The sequence below is a fragment of the Hemitrygon akajei genome, chromosome 30, assembly GCF_048418815.1.
Source record: "Hemitrygon akajei chromosome 30, sHemAka1.3, whole genome shotgun sequence".
NCBI lineage: Eukaryota > Metazoa > Chordata > Chondrichthyes > Myliobatiformes > Dasyatidae > Hemitrygon > Hemitrygon akajei.
This window is the reverse complement of record NC_133153.1, coordinates 27,034,688-27,060,911: the sequence shown is the minus strand read 5'-3', so window position 1 is coordinate 27,060,911 and position 26,224 is coordinate 27,034,688. Positions and strand designations below refer to the sequence as shown.

The 26,224-nt window shown below is 37.8% G+C and overlaps 1 protein-coding gene across 1 annotated transcript; it reads left to right on the top strand.

The window, feature by feature from the left end:
• The first annotated feature begins 1,985 nt into the window (after nt 1–1,985).
• myef2 (myelin expression factor 2) lies at nt 1,986–25,685 on the top strand. The gene is made up of 18 exons (XM_073033170.1): nt 1,986–2,151; nt 4,885–5,090; nt 14,150–14,202; nt 14,640–14,647; nt 16,158–16,251; nt 19,335–19,529; nt 19,614–19,767; nt 20,901–20,950; nt 21,044–21,104; nt 21,243–21,344; nt 21,435–21,485; nt 21,566–21,664; nt 21,737–21,868; nt 22,629–22,742; nt 23,577–23,660; nt 24,791–25,011; nt 25,102–25,153; nt 25,245–25,685. The coding sequence occupies exons 1-18, from the start codon at nt 2,066–2,068 to the stop codon at nt 25,406–25,408; spliced, it is 1,926 nt and encodes a 641-aa protein (XP_072889271.1). The 5' UTR covers nt 1,986–2,065; the 3' UTR covers nt 25,409–25,685.
• The last annotated feature ends 539 nt before the right edge of the window (nt 25,686–26,224 follow it).

The window sequence follows — 26,224 nt, the reverse complement described above, 5'->3', positions numbered from 1 at the left end:
TTAATTGCAAAAGCTGGCAATCCACATACGACAGGTGAATCATCGATCTTGCTTGCACCTTCTATTGTAACTTCTGCTGTTATGAATTAGAGTGCATATGAAACTATTCAAACTATCCCCTTAACAACTCATCAAGGTACATTGATGAAATGTCAGATGATGTTGAAAAACAACTAGTTGCACAAGTGCAAGTTAAGAAGTTTGCCCTGCAAATCAATGAAAGGACATTATGTGATCATGAAGCCCTTCTGATGACATATGGTCAGGCCAGTGAGGACATGCTTTTTGCTCAATACTTTAAGATAAGTACCAAAGTTGAAACTATTTTTGAAGAAGTCAGGAGATGTTTCTTGGAAAACAATATTCAGCTGGAAAATACAATGGCTTCTGCAACTGATGTTGTTGCATCGATGGTAGGAAGACACAGAGGATCCATTGCTCATTTAAAAATTGCTGTGCCTGATGTTTTTTGCATGATTCATGTCATCCACTATCAGCGTTTAGCTGCATTTAGTTTGCATGACACCCTTGTTCCTGTAATAATGGCTGTCAACTTCATCAGATCAAACGCTCTTCAAGGTCGTCTTTTTCGGCAACTTTGTGAGGAAAATGAAGAAGATTTTGACTGGCGACCAATGTATACAGAGGTCTGATGGTTATCAAAAGGTAATTGTTTTCATTGTTTTGTTGCACTTGGGATAGTGTTGTCGCATTACTAAATGATAAGCAGCTTGGAAAACAAATTGTCACTGCTAAGTCCGACATATTTTACCTGGCAGATATGTTTGAAAAACGGAATTTATTAAACAAACAGTTACAAGAGGAAAACTGATCTCATATCTTTCAGAGGCTGTTACTGCTTTCCTTGGAAAACTCAGTTTTCAGCAGAAAAATTGGGCAATTTCCTTCACTGGTGTCTCTTAAAATAGAATTGCAGGATAAGATCTGAGTGTATATCTTGATCATATGAATCAACTGCACACTGATATGGAATTTCAGTTCAGAGACCTGCTGGAGATACATATTCCAGATTGGGTGGTGGATCCATTTGGGGTGAACGTGAATGATGTTGACACCACATTACAAGAATGTCTTATTGAGCTGCAGAGTTATATAACAGCTCAAACAAATTTCAAATGCAGTAAGCAAAATTTCTGGACAACTAATGATATTCAGAATAGGTTTCCACAGCTCTGGGAGAAAGCAAAGTTGTTCTCAATTGGATTTCCAGCCTCTTAGCAAGTTGAATGTGATTTTAGTCAAGCTCTTCACCTGCTATCAAAAGCCTATAACCATCTTGATGTTGTGAAGAGACGATTTTCAATTATTTTTAACCAAGTTGCAACCAGATATTCAAAAATCCACTAGTTTGCATCAGTCGCAAGGATCTCATTAAGTGCCCAAAGTAATAATATTGTGCTTTTTCTTTGCTGGCTTGGGAACATACAGCAAGTTTCCGCTTGCAAGCTTCTGTTGCTACTTGTGCAATGGGGGAGAGGAGCGAGCTTCAGGGTTCTGATATTTCTGTCATTGAAACAATGGGGTCTCATTTCCTGGATGTTTGCAAAGATTAAGAATTTCAGGTTGTATACATTCTCTGATTTTAAATTGAACAATTGAATCCATGGTAGTGCAAGAGGTGATCTGTTAAGTTTTCTGAATCTTTCACTGATTGACTGCAATCATTCCTGTAACTCAAAAATAAATTATCTGTAAAGCAGTCTTGCACAGACACCTGTTTCCAAGTCATTAACTGTTTGTGAATTACCGTGCGTAAATGCTACCACAGCTCAGAGCCCAGTACTTTTTTATATCAAGACTTTAGTAACAAAATGAAACATTAAAGTAAGAAGTGGAAATGCAGTGTGTGAATACAACGTGCGAGCCCACGGTGAACCAGCCCAAGCACTCACTGAGCTGAACGGGCGGACACGTGGAGAGCGAGGCAAGACTCGCGATATTACGTGCGCCGGCGGAGGGCGGGATTTGCGCGGCGCTTCGCGGAGTGCTGGCAACGGGACGGCCCGTCGTTTCGGAGAGTTTGCGGCTCCGTCCGGAGGAAAACATGATGGAGGAGATCAAAGAAGAATCACAGGAGATCCAGCACGTCGAAGATACCCAGCATGAAGAGAGCGAGACGCCAGATAAAACGTAATCAACTCCCAGTTGAGGTGTTTCAATGGCGACGCGAGGCCTGCGGACGGGCCCCCAACCTCTGGCCGAGGGTGTCCATCCTTTTGTGCTGAAATGGGGCACGCCTTCGCTCATCCCTCCCCATCTGAACTGTTTTATTGGAGGCCCAAGGTTCACTCCTGGCTTAACAGCCGGCGTTTTCACGTTTTGATTTTTGCGATTTGATAATTCACTTTGTTGTATGCTCTTGATACAAATTCTGTTGCAATATGGTGTCAAAAATCCCTTAGATCTTGACTCCACGATTTTTCTTTCATGAGCCTCGTTACATTCAAACCGTATTTGCGTTTTCCTAAACACGAGGAACTCTGTAAATGCTGGAAATTCAAAGCAACCCACGTGAAATACTGGAGGAACTCAGCAGGTCAGTCAGCATCTATGGAGAGGAATAAAGCAGTTGATATTTCGGGCCGAGACTTCTCTTTGAAGAAGAAACGTCGACTGTTTATTTCCATAGGTGCTGTCTGGTCTGCTGAGTTCCTCCAGCATTTTGTGTGTGTTGCATCGGCGATTTTCTTTTGTTATTGTTTTGCCTCCAGATAGCTTACTTAAGCGTGAATGAAATAGAAAATGCTGGATACCTTGCTCCTGATTGTTCAGGGTGTCTTTGTTTTTGCGGTGTTATTTATTGAGAGATTCAACGTTTAAAAACGGCTCCTAAGACGTGGATTTTGGCTGGTTAATTATGGAATACTCATCGTGGATCGAACAATACACGGCAATGATTCCAGTTTTTGTTTTTTGATTTTCAGTTAATTATTTTAATCTCACGTTTGTTACGTAGGAAAATTGCAGTAATTATGCCACTAAATGGCTGACAAAGTTGCCCACTTATTATTGTGTAAACTATTTACAATTTAGTTAATCCAGAACATTGGAAAAACAGTATTCAATTTTTGTTTGCATGAGTGCATCACAACAGTAGAGGGAATATGCTTAGTTGTAGTGTATGGAAGAGATTCAACTTACGGTATTACCAAAATGTAAGGGCAGTTTGCAAAACACCAGAAAGCTAAATACTTTATCTGCATTTATTTACTCACCAGTGATGTATGTGACTTTTAGGTATTAGCAATTGTGATCCTGAGAACTTGAAAATACAGTTTCAATGAAGTACCACCAAGCAGATTTCTGTATTATTCAAGAAATATTCTGCTTTTCATCTGCAGAATTTGCATTTCAGCACCTTCATAAAACCACGGTTGATTTGATTGTAACCTCGAGATGGTATTTCAACCTAATGTTGTTAATATTCCACCAACCCGCTGATCAAGAATCTACCTGTCTCTGTCTTAAAAATATTCAGTATTTTGAGGATGAATTTCAGAGACTTGGGTCCTTTGGAAAGGCAGTGAGTTCTCATCTGTTTTAAATAGGCAACCATTCATTTTTAAACAGCAACCCCTATTTGTAGATTCTCCTCAAAAGAGAAAATGTCCTCATCACATCCACCCTGTCAAGACTTCTCAGGATTTTATATAGGAAACTTTTGCTCTTTCCGTTCATATAAGCATTGCTTATCCAACATTTTTCTTAAATTTTTTGGTGCTATTTCATCTATTAAAAGGCAAAATGTTTGTGGACCAGACATCTTGCTAATTGTTGGTCAGTGATGTAATAAAACTGCTTATACTGTGTGTAACAGGAAGTTTAATTTAGAGGCTACACTCAGGTTGGAGGAGCAACAACTTGTATTCCGTCTGGGTAGCCTCCAACGATGGCATTAAAGTCCATGACCGCCTCTACTGCTGAGATGAGGCCACACTCAGGTTGGAGGAACAACACCTTATGTTCCGTCTGGGTAGCCTCCAACCTGATGGCATGAATATTGATTTCTCGAACTTTCGATAATTCCTCCTCGCCATCATTTCCCTTTCCCTTTCTTCCATGGTCTTCTATCCTCTCCTATCAGGCTCCCCCTTCTGCAGTCCTTTATCTCTTTAACCAATCAATTTCCCAACTCTTTCTTCACCCCTCCCCCATCCTGGTTTTACCTAACACGTACCACCTTGTACTACTTCCTTCCCTTCCCCCCACCTTTTGAGTTCTCATATTTTTTCCCAGTCCTGATGAAGAGTCTTGGCCCAAAATGTCGACTGTTTACTGCATTGTTGCTGCCTGGCCTGCTGAGTTCCTCCAGCATTTTGTTTGTGATGCTTTCTTTAACTTAGTACTGTGTTCTTCTCCTATTGGCTGTGTCCTTGTCCTGTGCCTCATCTATGGCAGAATGAACAGTGTGCAACTAGGCTTGCTATTTCCTTTACCTGTGATACTCCAGTCACTTGTTTTAAGACCATAAGGACTCCAGAGACCTGTCAGTCCAAAACTCTGCAACTTGCTTGGTATTGTTTCCCAATTTGCTTGGCATTGAAAATCTGGGTGCAAGTAAGGGGTAATTAAATGAAACCAAAATGTGCTTGGAAATTTAGAAGGTTAGGCAGCATCTGTGAAAGGGTAACCTGTTAACGTTGCTGGTCCAGGACCCTTTGACAGAATGTACAGCCATTTGGCTTCTGGAAAATGGATACTTGTGTATGAATATTTTTGAAGCAAATTTTAACATAAAACTTTGTTGTTACCTCACTTAATTCCCATTAAAACTTGTTCATTATTGGGTTGGTAATTTGAAGAAAAGTGACTTTTGACAACATCTGAGTATTTTGTGTGCTGATGCATTTTTCTTTAACATAGTGAAGAAGATGAGCCTTCAAAAGAGGAAACATCAAGTTTGAAGGACAAGCCTGTAATAAATAAGAAGTCCAACAGATATCATCCATACTCAAAAGATAAGACGACAAATGGTGACAAGAAAGCTTATAACCGTAACCGAGTTTTTATTAGCAACATTCCTTATGATACAAAGTGGCAAGTGATTAAAGACCTCATGCGAGAGAAAGGTAACTTATGGATAAATTTTCATCTGAATAACTGTATTCTGGTTATTAATATCTTTCAGACATTGAGGTTGTGCTTGTTTTAGTTTACTGATTACTAGTAACTGCAAGCTACTTGAAAAGCTAGAATTAAAGTAACATACTCTATATAGATGTTATAAACAGTGGTAGTGAAACCATAGAATTAAGCTGTGTAACATAGCAGTTTCAAAGGCAACTGCACAAAAGGTCAGAAAACTGATCTTTTCCTCTGAAACAAGTGACTTTTTTTGTAGTTAGTTCTAACAGTAAGATCAACTGTGCATAAAATAGAAATTATTGTCCTATAGTGGGGAAAAAGAGAAAAGCTGTTTCAAGAGCTCCATATGCTTGCTTTATGTGCATTAATTGCTCCAATATCCTGTATTGCACAAGCAGGAATACATTGACCGTTTATGAGCTGTATTCTTAATATAGTCCAACCTGAAGTTTGTCACTGATTCTTTGATACTTAGGCTCAGAAACATAGTTCAGTAAACAGCTATTCTTGCCTGCTATCAACGAAGGCTGCAGCATAAGACATTTTGTGTCTGTGGTGGAATTGAAAAGCAAACTCCTTGAGCTTTTGTAATTCAAGTTGATTGTTGAGATAATTATTGAAATGTCAGCTAATTTGGAAATTGAAGCTAAGATCATTGTAATTATATCTAAGGGATTGAACTTGTAGCTTCAGCCTCAGTTTATGTTGTGAAGTTTCTAAAAGACAGCTTTTTTTTTGAGTGGGAATTTGGCAGGGGACATTGGCATATAGATTACATTAGAAGTTCTAAGAAAAATAGGAGTAGCAAAAGAAGTCTTAACATCTTTTTCAGGAGCAGTAATCAAAATTGGCACATTACTGTTGATTAAATTTTGGATAGGTTTGATACTTTATGGTAGAGAAGATTGCTAATAGAGACTATAATATTTCTCAGCTGACTGCGTTTGTGCCTTTGCCCTCTCCCAGAGAAGTTAGCATTTTGCAGGCAGTCAGAATGCTGAAACCAAGAATATTTTAACTCATTTCAATTTTTCAGGCCATTAGTTTCTCAAATTTAGGCTTTTTCTCATTCTTTTCAACAAGCAACTGTGTGTAATTTAGATTTAAATATTCTTAATGAAATGAAAATTAGATTCAAGTAAAATCATTAAAATCCTTACTGATTACTTGGATAATTGATCTGATGGATTGGATGAGATCAGTTCTTAGTCATTGACACTGTTAAGTATGACCTCTTTAAAGTGAACTATATATAAAGTTGCAGAAAATGACAGATTTGATAGTCACAGAAGCCCCAAAATGTAACTTTGTTCATGAAAAGGAAATTGGACATGCATGTCTGCTACACCACGTATTTTCGAAAATTCTATCCAGCCAAGCTTTGAAGTGCAGTTATCATTAGAATAATAAACATGCAAAAAAATTAGCAGTAATGGAAATGGAAGATATGGAAGTATGCAGTTGTTCCAGCAGCTTGGTCTAGGGTAAAAAGCAGTAATTATACCCCATCTCTGTTTTCAATTATTTTTCAGTTCTGTGGAATTTAATGCTAATTTGTGCAATTTGGAAGTTGGGTATAATTTTGGTCAACCACTTGCACTTCCTCCAAGGCTGTTATATTCATAAACACGAGAAAATCTGCAGATGCTGGAAATCCAAAGCAACACGTACAAATCAGTCCTGATATAGGGCCTCGGCCTGAAACTTAGACTGTTTACTCTTTTCCATAGATGCTGCCTGGACTGCTGAGTTCCTCCATCATTTTCTGTTATATTCTTAAGTTGTGCATAGCACCAGTATAGCTTTAGTATTATTTCTGTCCCTTTGAATTTATGTTTAATGCCCAGTGTTTTATTAGAGACAACTTCTCATTCCATCACTATAAACTATGACAGTTATGATCCTATTGAAAGGTGGAGCGAGAATCTTAGGTGACTTTTTCTTATTCTTCTTACTTACAGTCAGATTAGGCAGAGTTGACCATTGGTGTAGCTTTTAATGTTCCAAGTGACATCTCACAGACCTAAGCACAACAGCACAAACTTCTGAAGACTTCCCAGCTTGCAGACTGGGATAAGTCTGAGTTTGCACTGAAACAACCTCTGCAATGCCGTTTGGTGTGCCTATAACTGGTTCTTCATGGTGATGGCTTCCGGTGCCACACTTGTTGAAATAGAATGGTTTTTGGGGGCAAGTGGCTGACACTGGCAATCTTGAGAACAGAAGATTTACACAAAAATTCTAGTCATTTTCTTAATTCCACCTTCATTATCTGCAATAACTTCTATTTTTGACAAAGTAAGATTTGATTTTTAGGGCTTTCATCAACTAGGTTAGTAAATACGAGTTCTGCACATCGTTCTAACCTTCACTGAAGCTTTGCCAATTTAATAAGATTGCTTATGATTTCATAAACTTTAGCTAACTATCCCTTATGAAGGAGGTTAGCAAAATGATTTTTGGGTGGACGGGTATGGATGGTGTCGGTAGCTACCATCTGAATCAGGTTTAATATGGCATGTATTGTGAAATATGTTGTTTGTGACAGCAGTACATTGCAATACAGAATAAAAAAACTAAAATTTACAACAAGAAAATGGAATATATATAAAATAGGTAATGCAAAAAGAGCAAAACAAAGGGGGAAAAATGTGAGGTAGTGTACATGGGTTCACCGTCCATTTGTAAATTTGATGGTAGTGGGGAAGAAGTTGTTCCTAAAATTTGGAGTGTTTGTTTGTTATCAGGCTCTTGTATGTCCTCCTTGAAGGTTGCAATGAGAAGAGAGCATGTTCTGGGTGATGGGGGTCCTTAGTGACAATACTGTCATTTTGAGGCATTGCTTTTTGATGTTGTCCTCGATGTTGGGGAGGTTAGTGCCTGTGACAAAACTGGGTGAGTTTGCAACTCGCCACAGCCTTTGCAGTGGTGCAGTGGCCACTATAATAGATAATGATGCAACAAGTTAGAATGCTCTCCACAGTACACCTGTAGAAATTTATTATGAGAGTCTTTGGAGACATTCTAAGTTTCCTCAGACTCCTAATGAAATATAGCCTCTATCATGCTGCCTTTGTAATTGCTTCAATATGTTGGGCACAGGATGGATCTTCAGAGATGTTGACACCCAGGAACTTGAAAATACTCACCCTTTCCACTGTTATCTATCGAAGAGGACCAATGTGTGTTCCCTTGACTTTCCCCTCTTGAAGTCCACAATCAGTGTCTTGGTCTTACTGTTGTTGAGTGCAAAGTCATTATTGTGACATGACTCAACCAGTTGAGTTATCTCACTCCTGTGTGGCTCTTCGACACCGTCTGAAATTCTGCCAACTATGATTATGTCATTGGCAAATTTATAGATGGCATTTGAGCTGTACCTATCCGCAAAGTCATGGGTGTAGTGAGAGCAGAGCAGTGGGCGAAGCAGACGTCCTTGAGTTGCACTGGTGTTAATTGTCAGCGAGGAGATGTTATTTTTGGTCTGTGCTAACTGTGGTTTCCCAAAGAGAAAGTCAAGGATCCAGTTGCAGATAGATACAGAGGCCCAAGTTTTGGAGCTTGTTGATTAGTAGTGAGGGTGTGATGGTGTTGAATGGTGACCTATAGTCGATAAACAGCAGCCTGACATAGGTGCTGCTATTGTCCAGGTGATTCAGGGCTGGGTGGAGAGTCAGTGAGATTGCATCTGCTGTACACCTATAGCGGCAATAGGCAAATTGCAGATCTCTGTTTAAGTTATTTCTTGTAAAATTCCACACTGGAAAGCATTTGACTCTCTGTTTTTCCATCTTTTGGTGCCATAATTTGCTTATAGTTTCCCTGTTTCCTTCAGGCTTCTGTTCTCACTTCACTATTATTGAGTGTTCAAGTTGTGGCGTGCTTTTCTACTGTAAATATTTCTGAAAAACTCCACGCGTATTTCTTTACTTTCATTTCCAATACCTCCTTTGGGATCCACTTTGCTTCAGATATGATAGCCATGTTTAAGAGGCATTTTAGCAGACACATGAATGGACAGGGAATTGAGGGATATACAGTGTCTAGAAAAAGTATTCAGTCCCCACAACCATTTTCACATATTACTTTCTCATTTTCTAAATTTAAAATGTATTAAAGTAGGATTTTTGGAACTAATATACAAAGCATTGTGCATTATGCCCAATCAAAAGAAAAATTCCAAAATCTGTCAACACTTTACTAAAAATTAAAAACTAAAATTGTGAGGCTGAAAAGGTGTTCCTCCCTTTTGTAACTACTACTCTAACTTTCCACAGGTGTAATACTGTATATTATCTTACTAACTCACCCAATTTGTTGATTAACAAATTGGAGGATCACTTGTTTTCAATGAAGTCATAAGGATAAATATTCCCTCTCTTTGTAAGGTCCAACAGTGTGGTTGATTTTCAACCGATCAAATCAAAATGAAGACAAAAGCATTCACGACAAGTCAGGGAAATTATAATCGGCTCAAATCTGGGGAAGAGTACAAAACCATCTCAAAAGCACGGATCATACCTCAGAGCTCAGTGCAGTCCACTGAAAAAGTGGAAACCACAGTCACGCTGCTTAGATCAGGCTGCCCATCTAAGTTTCTTCATCAGAGAAGAATGGCACTTGTAAGTGAGGCATTTTGACACCAACAGTCATCCTGAAAGGGCTGCAGAAGTCAGTGTCTGGAATTGGAAATGGAGTTCATGGCTTCATAATCTCTAAGGCTTTGCACAAAAGAGGAGGAAAAAGCTAGAAAAAAGTGTATCCCTGCGCAATCACTTAAGATACTGTAAAGATGTGGAAGAAGGTCTTGTGGTTGGATGAGAGTAAAGTGGAACTTTTGGCCTCAACACTAAACAGTACATATGGCGTAAATCTAATGCTGCGCATCAGCCTTACTTTAAAGAATGGTGGAGGTAGTATCATGCTTTGGGGATGCTTTTCAGCAGCAAGCACTGGAAATTTGGTCAGGATTGATGGAAGTATGAAAGAGAGATCCTAGATAAAAACCTGTTAGCCTCCGCCAGAAAGCTTAAATTAAAGAGGAAGTTCGTCTTTCAGCAGGACAATGACCCAAAGCACACTGCTGGAGCAACCATAGAGTGGCTTCAAATGAAAAAAAATCATGTCCTTGAGTGGCTCATCCAGAGTCCTGACCTTAATGCAATCGATCGTCTCTGGCAAGACCTCAAGATTCCTGTCCACCGCTGCACCCTAACACTAACCTGGCACAGCTTGAGCAATTTTGCAAGGATTAATTGGCAAATCTTGCCCTATCACATTGTGTAAAGCTAATAGGCACTTTTTCAAAAAAGTTTACTGGCTGAAATAGCTGCAGAAGGTGGTTCAACTAAGTACTGAAGAGGGATGAATACTTTTGAACTGCTGACATTTCAGTTTTTGAATTTTTAATTTTTTTTGTTTTGTACTTTTCCCTGTTTTGGGGATGTACTGTGAAAAAGAACCTGTGATTCACAAATAAAAATTCTCAGTTAAAATTGATCAAAATCCCTGGTTGTAATACTCATTTATGTGAACCTTGGATTGGGGGCTGAATACTTTCACAAGGCATTTTAGGCTACGTGCAGGTAGATGTACAGTTTAAACTGGCATCTTTGGAAGTGTAAAGGGTGTATTACTCAATGTTCTATGATGGCCTTTTTCATAATTTAATGGTAAATATTTATACTGATTCTAGTATCCCTTGTATACTTATTTTCATGCACCATTTTAGTAGCTCTTGCCAGCTAGAGCTACTTAAGTCTTTGTACCCTTGTTGCTGATATCTGTATCAATTTTCAAATTCTTGTGTGCTGTATTTATATAGCACAAACATGAGCGCTTTGGCCCATCATGTCTATGGCAATCATTTAGCCCATCTACATCTGCCTGTGTTAGGACTGTATCCTGCACATTGTCTACTTGAGCTTGTCTAAATGCCTCAAATATAGCACGTGTGTCTAGTTCCACCACTGTGTTTAGCAGTGCCCTGCAGATATCCATCTCTTTGTAAAGAATACTTTCCTCTCAAACCCCCTTTAAAACTCCTCTCACCTTTAAACTCTGCCCTCATGTTTTCCCTATCATGAGGAAAAGATTCTATCTACTCTATGCCTCTTAAGATTTTACATGGCTCTGTCAGGTCACCCATCAACTTTCTCCTCTCTAGGGAAAACAAATCCAGCCAATCCAATCCCTTCAATACAACCATAATACTTTCTGTAGTATGGTGACCTGAATTCTGCACTATAGCAAGTGCAGTCTCACCAGCGTTTTGGGGGTGGCATGTTAGTGTAACTCTAGAACGGTGCCAGTGACCCTGGTTCAACCATTAGGAGTTTATGCATTCTTCCTGTTACATCAAGGATTTCCTCAGGGTACTGTGGTTTCCTCTCATGTTCTAAAGATAAACAGATTAGGAGATTAATTGTTCAAATGGATATAATTCGGCAGTGTGGGCTCGCTGGGCTGAAGGGCCTGTTACATTGTTGTATTTCTAAATTAAAAAAATTTAAATAACAACTCAACTTCTGATCTATGAAGGCAAGTATGCCGAGTGCTTTCACTACCTTATCTTTCAGGGAGCTGCGGACTAGAACCCAAGACTCGTCTGTTCATCAGTGTTCCGTAGCACCCCATTTCATTTCTGTAACAAAAATTATTTTAAAATTCACTGTATTCTTTTCTCATTCAGCTCAGGGTATTTGCATGTACAATCACAAACAAACGGGATACTGGACATGTACTTTACACCACAAGAAAACACTTCATTAGAACTAGCACAAATGCAATACAGAATGAAAACCTCAGGTCTTCAGTAGTAGCAGTACAGAAATCAAAATAATGCTTATCATCCACTAAACAAGCCGATCTCTGCAAATTCAATCTGAGCCACAAATCCCACAATCTTGCGCAATGCCTGTTTTCTCTCTCTGACTGGACATACACTAACCCTCTCAACATACTTGGCCTTATGTCAGCACTTCCACTGGTCGTTACCTAGCTTAAGACCAAACACTCACTCCTGTACAAAAATTTTCCCTTTTTTATATCCTTTAAGATTCCTTTGAAGTATCGCATAATTATCACCCCAATACTTTTCCATCCCTTGGTGGTACCAGCTGCACCAACTTAGCACTTAATGAGTTTCAGTCCAGACCCATAATTTAAGAAAACTGAGGCAACCAGTCTGTAAGGAGGAAAACATTATTTATTGTCTAATCTTGGTGATGTGCACTGGACTATTCAAAACTGACACCATTTTGTCTTCAAACTTTCATTTTATTATGTCATGTACCAAGGAGAAATCGCAATTAACTCTTTCCTTACAATATCCCATATGCATCACCTTGCACTTGTCAGTATTAATTCCATTTGCCCATTGTCTACCCAGCTTTCCATCTGGTTTAAAGTCTGCTACAGCCTGACCTAAACTTCCTTGAGATCACTAACCCCACCAGCTTCTGTATTTCCATTTAGAATAATACAATTGTTTTCTTCATTCGATGGCTAATTTTACAGCAATCTTTCAGATTTGTGTTATGAATATTTCTGGAAATCAGATCCTTAAGTGAATAGTAATTTGCAAATTTAAGCTACTCAGGAAAGCTTCATTTTATTTCTTCCTTCAACTGTTTAAAGCTATTTGTGCCCTTATTTCCGAACTGCATCTTTGCACTGTAAACATACATCACATGTTAATTAAATGCATACTAATGTTGACTGAACACCTAATCAAAGAAAGCATGGCATAAAGCTCTTAAGCCCTTGCAGAATGATAATGGTTTAAAATTTTATTTTGTAAGTTGAGTGGTATTTGTAAATATTGTTCTCTGTATTCAAGGTAGGTGATCTAATGTTATAAAAAGACTTAGTTACAGCTTGCTGCACACAAGAACTTCTCTGCAGGGTGGTAAATCATTAAATAATTTTATTATGGATGAGTACGAGTATAATGTTTCAAATCAGTGCATTTTTTTGTGAAACCTATTTAGAGTGGTTGAATGACCAAGAGCAATTTGAGACTGATTAGTAGAGCTGTGTAAGCATGACAGAGACTAACCATCAGCATAAAGGCCTTCCAAATAAGGATTTGTTTTGCTTAGCATTCAATTGTATCATTTTGGTTTCAGTTCAGGCCGCGATGATTATTGAAGTCCTATAAGGGATAGTTGAGCATTGTAATTTATAAATACAGTGAAGTGAAATTTCCTTATTGTGCAGATGGCTTTCTGGGCTTTTTCTGGTGTAAGGAAATTGGAACTGGAAGAGAAAATATGGAAAATGACTGGTACTTGCCTTTATGTCATAGGGGAAAAAAGGAAGTTGTTTTGCATCCTTTCTCGACTTTTTAATTATGTTGGACTTTGGTTCCAAGTTTCTCTCTTGAACGCCTTTATTACTGAGCTAATAACTGAGCTTAAAATGCATTTGTGCTGAGAACAATGTCTGTAACTTTGATTTCTGCATCTGTTGTAAGGTGACACACAGTTCAATTGTGAAGCTCAATGTCTTGGATTTGGATTTTATGCCATGATATGGCTGAATTATTGCTTTTGTGTGTTGTGCAATAAGCATTTTAATTGCAGTATTGTGTTTCTGTATTTGTGACTTAACACATCGAGGGTTGTAAGCTTTGTCACCTTAAAACAGTGTATTTTGACTGCCACAATGTTGGCATTGACAGGAAATGTAACTTGCTTTAGCAATGTCAGATTGTTTATTAAATGGTCGTAACAATGTCTGTTATTTGTTCACCAACCATATCATACAGGCCAAATCTGTTTAATTTGCTGCTATATGATGGAAAATGTTGTTCGAATTTGATTCGGATGATGCAGGTGACAAATCTTTGGGGCAAAAGTTGATTTCACTTTTTAAAATTGTTATGCATTGTAATGATTAGGAGGTGTGCTGGTCTGGTGTTGATTGTTGGTGAATAATGGGTTGCTCCTCTGTAGTGTTGTTTAAGTGGCAACAGTGAAGTAAGTGTGTGGTCTTTTAAATGCATTGTTTTTGGTATTTCCCCTCTGTATATCTCATGTAGTTGGTGATGTTATATACGTGGAACTCTTTAAGGATGCTGAAGGAAAGTCAAGGGTAAGTGGGAAAAATCTGCTTGGGGGTTCATAAGGTCCTCAGCAGTTTTAATTTTTACTTACTGATTAGCACAGGTAGCTCAAATTTTAAGGTGTTAGCTAGGATGCCCTTGTATTTATTGCCAACTCAGCTTTATGCTGGAGTTTGGTTGTGTTGAGTGGTTTAATCTGGAGGCCTGCAGTGGATATTTACATTTAATTGATTGGACTGGTGTTACTATAAACAAGTTGTAATGTATTGCTTTTACAGAACTGTAACCATAAAATATAGGAGGTAGTTGCAGCAAGAGTCTGTATTATGGAAAATATAATTTTTTTAAATCCTTTTTCCTACATGTAAGATATAAAATAGAAGCAACATCTGGTCATCATATATGCTAAAACATTTTCTTTCTTTCCCCCTCCCCATATTTTCCATTATTTGTCGTCTGAATCAAGGGCTGTGGGTAAGTAGTTTGCTGTTCAATTGCTTGGCTGTCATGATGTTGTGTTTCCTGGTGTGTTAAGTATTCTCCCAAACCAATGGTGTAGAACTGTGCATTTGACCACCTTAGCTTTTCGCTAAATTCTAGGTATTCTGTTTCATTGTTTTGGTGATCGCTTTCATCTTGGCTTTCAAAGTGGTGGATGCACTCCCAATTCTGATGGGGTAGCTTCACACCTTATTTATGGTTTTCAATACTGGTGGGATTTGACTCATTAAAACTAGCTATAAATGATCCCAATGGCCAGTGGGTGGTCTTGGTGAGTCAATAATTTACAGATTGCTGTTGAATATGAAGGACTTGAGTGTCAAAACATGGCAAGTGTGAATGTCACACATTCTGGGAACTTGGCCTTCTAGATGCCAAATGTTTATATTTTTACAACAGGTTACAATGTCGTAAACATCCAGGCATCCTGTGAAGAATGCAACTGTTATGTTGTTGATAATACATACTCTTGTTTATCTTATTAATAAAAGCATGAAATCCATTAACATTTGGAAAACCTGTTTGATACATTTACATATGCAGGAGATGGGGCCAAGTCTAAAGACATAATCAATTTATATCACATGAAAAGTTTATGTACAGTTGGTCTAAAGCTCACAATGAACAGTCCACAGTGGGAGCACAGTCTGCAGTGGGAGCACAGTCTGGCATGGTAGAGCTGGGTCCTCCACACAGACTGTCAGAGTTGAATGACTGCCCCGCCCCCCCCCCCCCCCAGACCACATGTATTACCAGGTTCCGGTGCTGGCTTCATATCTGCCATCGATTTCAAATTGCCGCCCATTCTGAAATGACTATGTTGGGGGAGGGGTAGTTTTATATAATATTTTTAATAATTGTATGCACGAAACAATTAGCTTCAATTTTAAGTTTGTCGCGATAGATCTTTGCTTGTTTAACAGTCAGCGTATCCCATTAAGTGGCATCTGTTCACTCTGTCACTGACCATTCCACTCTTTCAATACACAATTGAGATTTTTTTTGCTTTATACAGTGTTTTTCTATTTTTCATTAACTTCTGTCCATTACATATGTGAGGTCACTTCTCCAAACTGTCTCTGGTGTTTGGGAATTGTGGAATTAACTCATTTGTGACATCATGTTGGTATTTTTTAAAAAAATTCTTATATCAGAGGTTTTTGTATTTTGGAATTTCGGTTAAGGGGTACTCAACCTGTCAATTAAAATATATTGACTGTTCTCGCCCATTAATCAGGATATTACTTGTATAATAAGATTAATCTTAATATATTTATGTAACTGCTGTCAAATCTTTTACATGTAAATTGGAATTTTAAACAGTGGCTTAATTGAAAATGGGGAGGCTGCAGACTAACTAGAAGTTATGCTATGGTATATCTGGCAAGCAAATTACTTGAATTGAATCCCATTAGAAGCTTAATTTGGTGATCTCTTTGCGCCCTTTTAATATATTAATATATTTTCTGATTAAAATCTACAGTGTTGTGGAATTCAAATCAGAGGATTTAGTTTCAAAGGCTTTGGATGTTATGAACAAATATGATCTTGGTGGAAGACCACTCACCATAAGAGAGGTGAGTAATAGTTTCTTGCCAAATCGCTTGTATTTAAGCAGCATTCTTTATCAGTGCTCAGCAAAGAAACTTCACTGTTTTGCAAATTTTGATACTAAGAAGTTTTGGACAGTTGAGCAAAGAATTGAGTTTTAGGGATACCTTGAGAGGAAGGAAAGATAGGAAGGTGTAAAACTTGGAGCTTTAACATCTGAACATGTGGTCATTAGTAGTACAGCACTTAGATTTGGGGAAATTTAAGGCCGGCTTTGGAGCATTAGAGATTCTTGTGGGCTTTAGTGCTGAAGAAAATTAGTGATCTCAAAGGCCCAAGCCTTGGACAGATTTGAAATTGAGGGTGCAAGTTTTAAAATAGTCCAAACTGACTTTCAGTGAAGAATGAGCACAAAGGTGATGATGGATGAACAGGGCATGGAAAGTAGTGGTTTGGACAACATCAGATTTACTGAGACTGGAAAGGTGCATGTTGACCAGGTTGCTCTTCTTTAAAGGACAGTTTCAAACATCATGGCAAGTTTAAAAATTGTTTGTGTAACTATTTTGTTTTGGCCAGATCAGAGAGGTTTTGACTCTGGGAACATCTAATAAGCAATTGGCTTTTTTTTGTACGAAAGATTGAAGGATGACTTATTGGGTGATTAAAAATTATTAATGCACTTCCTAGGGTAAATATAGAAATGTTTTATTTTGGAGTAGGTAAATGGTCAATAAAATCCGATAATCACTTTGGACAAAACACATGAATTTTTACAGTATTGTACTTGTTTATTTGTGATGAATAACATGATAGAAAGAAGTGAAAGACAAGCAATGGAAATAAATACTTCTATTACATGTTGTATCTGGCCTTTTTGTCAAGAGAAATCAGTTTTAATCTGTTCATTTGCAGTAATTATATATATAATTTAAATTTATGGAGCTCTCTCAATACTATGGTAGGTTCTTTGATTTAGTCAAAAAAAAGTTAAGCAATTGTTAATTTGAAGGTTATATTTCTAGGTGATTTTGAGTGTTAAAAGCTATCGATTTAAATACAAAGCCTAGGAGTGAAAAGAACTCTCATTCTATGTGAACTAAATTTTGTACCAACATTTAAATTCTTTACAAAGTAGAAAAGAAATCTTTAATGAGAGAACTGCATTCACGTTCGAGAGCAGGGGAAAGAATGAAATTCTGCTAGCATTTTGCTTTTCCTTGTTTTCCTTTTTCTTTACAGATTTCTTACAAGCACTTTTACATTTTGTGAATTTAGGTTGCTACTTCAAAATTTGGTTGCCATGCCAATTTTATCGACTTATACGAACTATGAACAGAAATATTATGTGACGTATAATTTTGAGACTTTTTAGGGCCTTTATCAGCTGTAAAATCTTTTTGGAGATTTTCTATCTCTACAACTCGTTTGTAGTTTTATTTTTTATCAGCACAGTTTGTCTCCTTTTGCACAATGGTCAACCTTTGTTTATAGTTTTTCATAAATCCTATAGTTTTTTACTGTAAATGCCTGCAAGAAAATGAATCTCAGGGTGGTATATGATTACATATACATATTTGATAATATATTTACTTTGACAGTAGTTCTTAAAGAAAATTCAGATTTGATTCTTTATCATAAAACATGGCAACAATTTAAATAGTATTGGGGAAAATGGGGGGGGGGGATTTAAAATTTGTTTTATTTATACAGTATGGTCAAGAACATATACAGGTTTCCCCCGCAATCCGAAGGTACAGCGTTCCTATGAGACTGTTTTGTAAGCCGAAATGTCGTAAAGCGAAGAAGCAGTTACCATGAATTTATATGGGAAAATTTTTTGAGCGTTCCCAGACACGAAAAAATAACCTACCAAATCAAAGCAATTAACACAATAAGACCTAAAATCACACTAACATATAGTAAAAGCAGGAATGATATGATAAATCTACACCCTATATAAAACAGAAATATTGTAGGTGTAGTTGTATGTATATGTATGGTGTAGTTTCACTTATCAAACTCGGGAAGGCAGCGAGCCAAAATTGATTTGGAGGAAAAAAATTGACACGTACACGCATGCGCAAACAACTCCCCGCACAAGGCTTCATGGTCATTGTAGTCTTTCTCAGGGTAAACACGTGTATAAAGCGGGTGCCTTTTTTTTGTAAAGGCGAAAATCCTCTTTGGTTAGCAAAAACAGGTACTAATGTAAGTCTTTCGTAACAGCGAGTTGTCGTAAATCGAACGTTTGAAAAGCGGGGGCCACCTGTACTTTACCACTTTCGACCTCAATTGAGATAGTTCACAGCCAGGTTTGAGGACTAGTGCTTGATATGCAGTTAGAAATGGCATCAGAGTGCACAATTTGTGAGTTGCTTGTACAGAGAGCTATAAGGCTTCATTCAAATTTTAATAAATTCCCACCTACTTAGAATTTGGTTAAGGAACAAATTTGACATCACCTTTGCGGTTATCTGAAGAAGTAATCTTCAAAATCTTTTATTAAAAAAATGTGGACATGTATCAGGGATCAATTATTTCAGAGATGGTGCAATATGATTATGCACAGCTTGAAAAATATATCCAAATATAATTTTTATAGCAAAACCCAGTTTGCATTAGTGAAAATTAGCATGCTGACTTGTTTTGTTGCATTGTACCCATTATAGAATTTAAATTGGATTTGCAGGTTAAGACTGTTTGATTCCCAACTGTTGCATTACACTGAACTTATCCTTTCTGTAAGGAGCACGATAGCCAATATCATCCAACCTGTGTTGAAACATTTGGGGGGTGGGGGGGATGTGGAGCCAAACATTGACCCATTTTCTTTCAAAATTTTCACCAACCTACCATTTTATCATTTCTATGCTTCCTTTGTTCATAGGTTTATTATTCTGATCACCTTTCAAACATTTGTCTAGCTTTTCAATTGAATAATGGAGATGAATTTTGGCATCACAAAGTGACTGTGTGTGTGTAATCTCTAAGTCAGTGTTCATTAGCAGCACAGATGAAACGTCCGAGCTGGTCTAATTTTTCTTGGAATATGCATTTGTATAAACTTCCCAAAATCTTTTTTGACAAATGCTTTTGTTTTGTGTAGGATGCTGATGGAGAGCATGCTCGCAGGGCTATGCAACGTGCAGGGGGTGGTTCGTACCCTGGCGGATCCAGGCCGGATATTAGTTCACCAATTGTTAATTTACCGCCTAATCTTGTCAACAACCTAAATATACCTCCTGAAGTCCTCACCGCTCTACAGGCTGGAAGACTTTTACCAACTGTATTTGTTGCTAATGTAAGTGTTTCATTTCTTGGAGGACTAAGAAGAAATACTAAAAATTAGTATGCTGTTTTGAACTCCTATTCTGTTTCTGTATAGCTTGACTTCAAAGTGGGTTGGAAGAAATTGAAAGAAGTATTTTCCATGGCTGGGACTGTAAAACGTGCAGATATCAAAGAAGACAAAGATGGCAAGAGCCGTGGAATAGGGACTGTAATATTCGATCAGCCACTTGAGGCCGTTCAAGCTATTTGTATCCTTTTACTTACGGTTGTAGGTTTGGAATTTGGTTTACCAGTTTTTTTTTAAAGACTTTAAACCTATGGAATTTAAGGAATGTTTTCCGTTGTCATTTTGATATTCAAACATGGAGTGAAGATAGACTTGGGGTATGCTGCAGCAGGGTCTCACTTACTTTCCTACATGATTGAGCTCTGATTTATTCACAAGATTACGGCAATGTTGCAGTTAACTGCATAGTGCACACAGCCTTACCTCTGTTATCCACTAGGACAAATTTTTGTCATCTTCACCAGTAATATTTGGGAATTAAGCAAGGAGCGAATTAGTGTATGAGTTTGTCCACTTGGGTGTATGGAAATAAAATTAGATTTAGAGAGAAGGAGATCATTTAAAAACCATTTCACACAGGTAGATTAAGATACAAACTCTTACTCTTTTGATAATTATTCACTTTGTGGTTAATGATTATGTTATTGGAAATGTAATTCACAGCATTAAAATACCTGTACCATTAATTACTAAGGCTTTCATTGAATTTAATGGACAATTACTGTGTGAATGCAGCAACTTCATGAAAATAGAATGTAAGTTGCTATTTGTGAAACTAATGGCAGCGCAGTGCAAACTAAGCAGCATTTGTTTTACACTTATAATAATGTATACTGCCTGATTACGGAATCATTGCATTCCCTCACAGGAGTATTTGGGCAATTTCTATTTTGCTGCTCGCTGTTTTCTTTTGTTAGTTACCGTCGATTACTTTGTTGTATGAAAATGAATTCAATTTTTAATCCTGAAAGTCCCAAGGTATTTTCTGTTTTTTAAAAAATTCCATTTGTATTTGCGTCTGAGTTGTGGATTCAAGATTTTGTGCATGATGGCTATAAGGCGCATGGAACCACATACTTAAAGCTACTAAGTAGAAAATCTGAAAATAATAGCTTTAATAGACAAGATACAGAGACTTTGGTTTTTCTACAATATTAAATTTAAATAAGTTAACTGAAGCTTACATTCCAGTCTGCACACTTACTGTTTGTAGTTGGCACAATCCTTTGAAATTAAGTATGCCAGAAGGAGCTAAGAAATCCTTTATTCAAATTTGGAACTCTCTTCCTATTAGTTTTCTTAACTTGTTTATAGCTATGTTCAATGGACAGCTTTTGTTTGATAGACCAATGCACGTGAAAATGGTAAGAATTTTGTCTTGTTATTATTACAACATCATACGTACCTGAGAATCTTAGTTTTGCATTTCCTAACCAAGTTCCTTCCCTTTCATAAAGGACGATAGGTCTGTTCCATATGATGACTTGCGTTCTGTTGACAAGAAGCCTCAATTGCCTCGTAAGTACAACACATGAGACCAAAAAAGTCTCATCTGTTTAGATGCTTGCCCAGCTGTATAATTATGATAAAACTTGTTGCTTTGCATAATGATATACTAGTTAGTGGTTTCAATCCTGCTGTTTTGTTTGGATTCAGGTGGGCTTGGTGGTATTGGAATGGGACTTGGACCTGGAGGGCGACCAATCGCTGCAAATCAAATGCCTATGAATAATGCAATGGGCAGCATGACAGCTGGAGGTATGACACTTGTTCCTTACATAATTCTAAATGAGAGAGGAAAATTACATATCATAAACTTAACCACTACACCCCTTGCATTTGTCTTAGGAATTGGAATAGATGGACCAGCCTATAGGGGAATGAACAGAATGAGTGGAGGTAAGTTTTGCTTGCTTAAAAGCTAAGTTTTCAGTACTCTTTCTTTTTAATTATAAACCTTTTTCTTTCCATGCCTAAAGGAATGAGTGGTCCCATTGGTTTTAGCAGTGGAATGGACGTAATGAACAACATGGGAAGCTTTGGTGATGGAGGCATGGGTAATCTGGGTCGAATGGCAGGTAATATTTTACTTACTGCTTTGAGGCTTTATCATGTGTGATTCGTTTGGTGACTTTGAATTCATATTGCAGGTATGGGCACAATGGAAGACTTCAGAGGAAACCTGGCCCCAGGACTGGGAAACATGGGAGGAGTGGGAGGCAGTATGAGTGCCATTGGCGGAATAAGCAGCAGTGTAGCTGCAATGGGAAGTACTATGGGAGGTAAAGAGCTTTATCTTTCTGTCATAATACATTCCATAACACTGTAGTTATATTCCATCTTCTGAATTTAACATACTTCAAATATGATCACACTACCTACACTGAAAATTGCCTTTTGCAAAAGCTCCCTTCTGGAAAGTGCTGTAAGGGCAATTAAAACAAAACTTCATTTAAGATGTTAAATGTTTCTTGCCCAAACAGTTAATCTGGTCAGTCTTTTTAATTAGCCCTCACCACCTCCCCTCCCCCCCAGCTCCCTCTATCTGCTACCCTCGTCACTGCAATGCACTGTAAACACTTTAAATCAGTTTTTATAGTGCTGTTAATATTTTAAATTCATGCTGGTATTTGTTTTTATGCACATTTATTCCATATCTGTAATTTAACCTTTAACTTTATTTTTTATATAATTCTGTATTTATAATTGATTTTGTTGCATGTCTTGCCCTGACCAACACACCACAGCAATTTCCTAATAGATGTAAATGTACCTTTATGGTGAATGATGTTGATCCTTGATTATTCATCTCCTTAGCGAGTCATTCCTCATGGTTGAAATGTGAAAAATCTCCCAGATTCCGTCAAGCTATTTCTGTGACATTAACTGAAGGAAGTGAACTGACTGGTTTTGGTATCATTGATTGAATTTTGGTAGAAAAATTAAACGTGCAAATCTATAACTTTGAAAACATTAGAATTTATTTTGAATCAGGTTTTTGCTTTGCCAATCTTGAATATTGCCTTTTTATATTTGTTGCAGATGTGTATCGTGCAGGAATGGCATCTTCTGCTATGGGAGGTAGTTTTGATCAAGAATTTGGAAGAAGTGAAATGCCTATGAAACGTGGTTTTGGTGATTCATTTAGTGGAATGGGTAAGAAAGGAAAAACAACTTGATGCGTGATGTGGATCTTGAAAGATGAGCAACTCAGCAAGTCAGACAGCACCTCTGGAGGGGAATAAACAGTTGATGTTTTGGGCCAAGACCCTTCTTCAGGTTTGTGACATTAATGACTTCATTCACGAATCCGGATGAGGGGTCTCGACTCGAAACGTCGTCTATCTTTTCCCTGCCATAGATGCTGCCTGACTTGCTGAGTTCCTCCAGCATTTTGTGTATGTGTTGCTCAAGATTTACAACATCTGCAGAATCTGTTGTATTTTGAATAACCAGTGTGGTGTGTTCTATGTCTTAGTATTAACAATACTCATGTTGCTGAATTCACCAGTCTTTAGAATAAAAATGGATATCACTAATTGGTTAAAATGCATTTATTTGCAAAATCTTGTAAAATAAAACTAAAAATTTTGTTAATATATTCACTCTCCCCGCTTTCCTCCTCTTGTGCACTAATTGGAGAAGCTGTATACTTCCCTCATTTTACTAATCACCTTTGGAGTGGATTTTTTTTTCACCCATGCCGTCTGCTTATGCCAATGAAATGTTTCAAGCAAGTGTCCCATGGGGGAGATACTCTGCACAATTTGGGAGGATTTATCTGTTGCATATTTAGAGAGGTTTGCTTTTCTGATTTAATTGTAATAACACTCATCACTTTAATTTTTTTGAGTGAAGGTAATTGTGAATATTTGTCTAATTGGTTGGCCTGATGATAAATCTGTTCATTGTTCAGAATTGTAAAATTTTGCTGTTGGAATGTGTTGTTCATAATTGGCAAACATTTCTTTTCATTCCCTTTTTCTTTAGGAGGTGGAATAGGTGGAGGTATTGGAGGAAGCATGGGAGGTGGAATGGGGGCCACTGGTATGGGCGTAATTGCTTCTGCATTAGGTAGGTTAATGTACTGGTTCAAATGCTTACTTAAGCCTTCAAACCTAAAATTCAAAGGTGGATAATCAAGAAATTTTTTGCTTTATTTCTTATGAGAACTTGTCTGTTTTGATGTCAGTCATGTCAGTGTACTGCTGAACATTTGTTAGGATACTGAAGGTTGCATTTTAGAATACTTTGGCAAGAGGTGCAGTTGGCAAGAGTGCTTTCATGCGAATGCGAATGGAGACAAAAACATTGGGGACAGTTACTAGAATTCATTGCACAGTGGCCATTTGTTATAAAGCCTTTGTTTTTACTGTTCAGAATATCCTGCATAGAATTCTTGCTTATGTGAATTAATCTAAATGTGGGCCATAATGGATTTCAGTGTTGGGCTATGAAAGTGACTGATATTGTAGCATTAGAAATGCCAGAGCCTGTTGGAGAAAATGGAACTCTCTTGGTACCGTGGTATCCCAAAGTATTTATAGATTTTTTAAAAACTAGTTCTTTCTTTAGAACAAACCCCACTCAGTCAGCAGGAAGGTGTTTTTTAAAGCCATAGTTGAACTCTTTTCAATATTTCAGGCTTTTTAGTCTATTTCCCCCCCCCCCCCCCCCCCCCCCCGGGAATGGCAGACAGGAGATAAATTTGACTCTCTTCTGAAAATTGGGACTCACAACAAATCCCTGCTCCTGATTGTGCTGCAATGAAGATGTATGTTTAAGTTAGGAGTGAGGGCCGAACCCTTGGGCTTCTCACTCAAGCACACATTTTAGACCTGATAGAAGTTTATAGTCTATAAATTTGTAAGAGAAAATGAAAGGGTGGGTGGATGGTCAGAGTCTCTTCCATGGAGTAAAAATATCAAATACTAGAGCCCCCACCCTTTAAGGATAATGTCCAGGGCTTTACACAGTTGCATGTGCCTGGAACGTGATCCTAGGGATGGTGGTAGAGACAGGACATGATATTGATTTTGGTCAAAACAGACGTTGTGTACCTAAAGGCCTGTTCTTTTGCAGTATCGATCCATGTTCTAATTTCATCTCTGCCCTACGACTGAAAGTAGGAACTTGATATCTCATATTTGAAATTGTGAAACATGCTACTGATTAGCATTTTGTTCTTAATCTGAATATCATAGGTGCTGGCATGGCTGCTATGAATAACATGGCTGGAGGCATGGCAATGGCTATGGATCGTATGGGTTCCAGTCTTGATCGAATGGGAACAGGATTGGTAGGTGGGATCGATAGGAGCATGGATAATGATCGTGGATTTGGAAGTATGCATACTGGAACAGCAGGAAGTGGTTTAAGAGACGGTGGAAGTAGTTTTCGAGGCTGTCAGATTTTTGCAAGAAATGTAGGTGCTGTTTTTCTTTCATTAAAACTATTGCATCTTGAAAATGGTGCACAAATAAGAATCATTTTTTAAAAACTTGTTATTTTTCAGCTTCCATATGACCTGACATGGCAGAAACTAAAGGAAAAGTTTAGTCAGTGTGGTGAGTGTTTAAACATAAGTCTTGTTATTTTGACCTAATGTTCCAGCTGGGAGTATGCAAAAGTAATTTTTCTTCATGCGTTGCCTTTTAGGTCACGTAATATTTGCTGAAATAAAAATGGAAAATGGCAAGTCCAAGGGTTGTGGGATTGTACGCTTTGATTCTCCGGAAGTGGCAGAGAAAGCATGCAGAATGATGAATGGCACAAAAATTAATGGGAGAGAGATAGATGTACGCATGGATCGTAATGCGTGAGTGGTCTGTACAGAAAGATACAGCATGTCTGATTAACCTTATTGTTTTGCTGCATTTTGTACTGAAGTGATTTCCAACAGCTTTAGTGGAAGCTTACATGTTATGTGAGTTATCTTGCAATATTGAAAGATTGCCAACTTAAAACTGGATATCGACTTGTACGTTTATGTAATTTTTGTTATCAGACTGATTTTTTTATGTATATAGTAATTTAGGTAACATATTATTCACTTCTGTTTGAATGGATAAACTTTTTAATAAAATGTTGTCCAATGAATTTCGTTTACAATGTCATGACAAGAAGGGAGGGCTTTTGTAAAACTACCACTTGACAAAAGGAGTGAAAGCCTTTATACTATCCTGTGCAAAATTCTTAGCCACATATATATAGCTAGGGTGCCTAAGACTTTTCCACAGTACCATATTTGTCAATGTAGGGCAGTGAGAATGGCAAGGGTGGATCACTGTGGGAGGGGTGAGACAGGTAGCAGAGAAGGATTGCCGGGTCAGAGATGGGGGTGGCACGGGTGACACCAAGCAAGGTTATATAATTCCAACATTTGGTTTATTGATCATTACAGAATGTCTGTCTGGTGCCTCCTCTCTCCCTGTCCTTTTTCCACTCTCAGTCCACAATCGAGACCCACAGTAAAATCATCACTCACGTAGGTCATGAAATTTGTTGGGTTTTTTTTGGTGGCAGCAGTACGGTGCAATACATAAAATTACCACAGTACTGTGCAATTTCTTAGGCATCCTAGCTACATATATGTGCCTAAGACTTTTGCACAGATTTGTACAATTCCTTCTATTTTG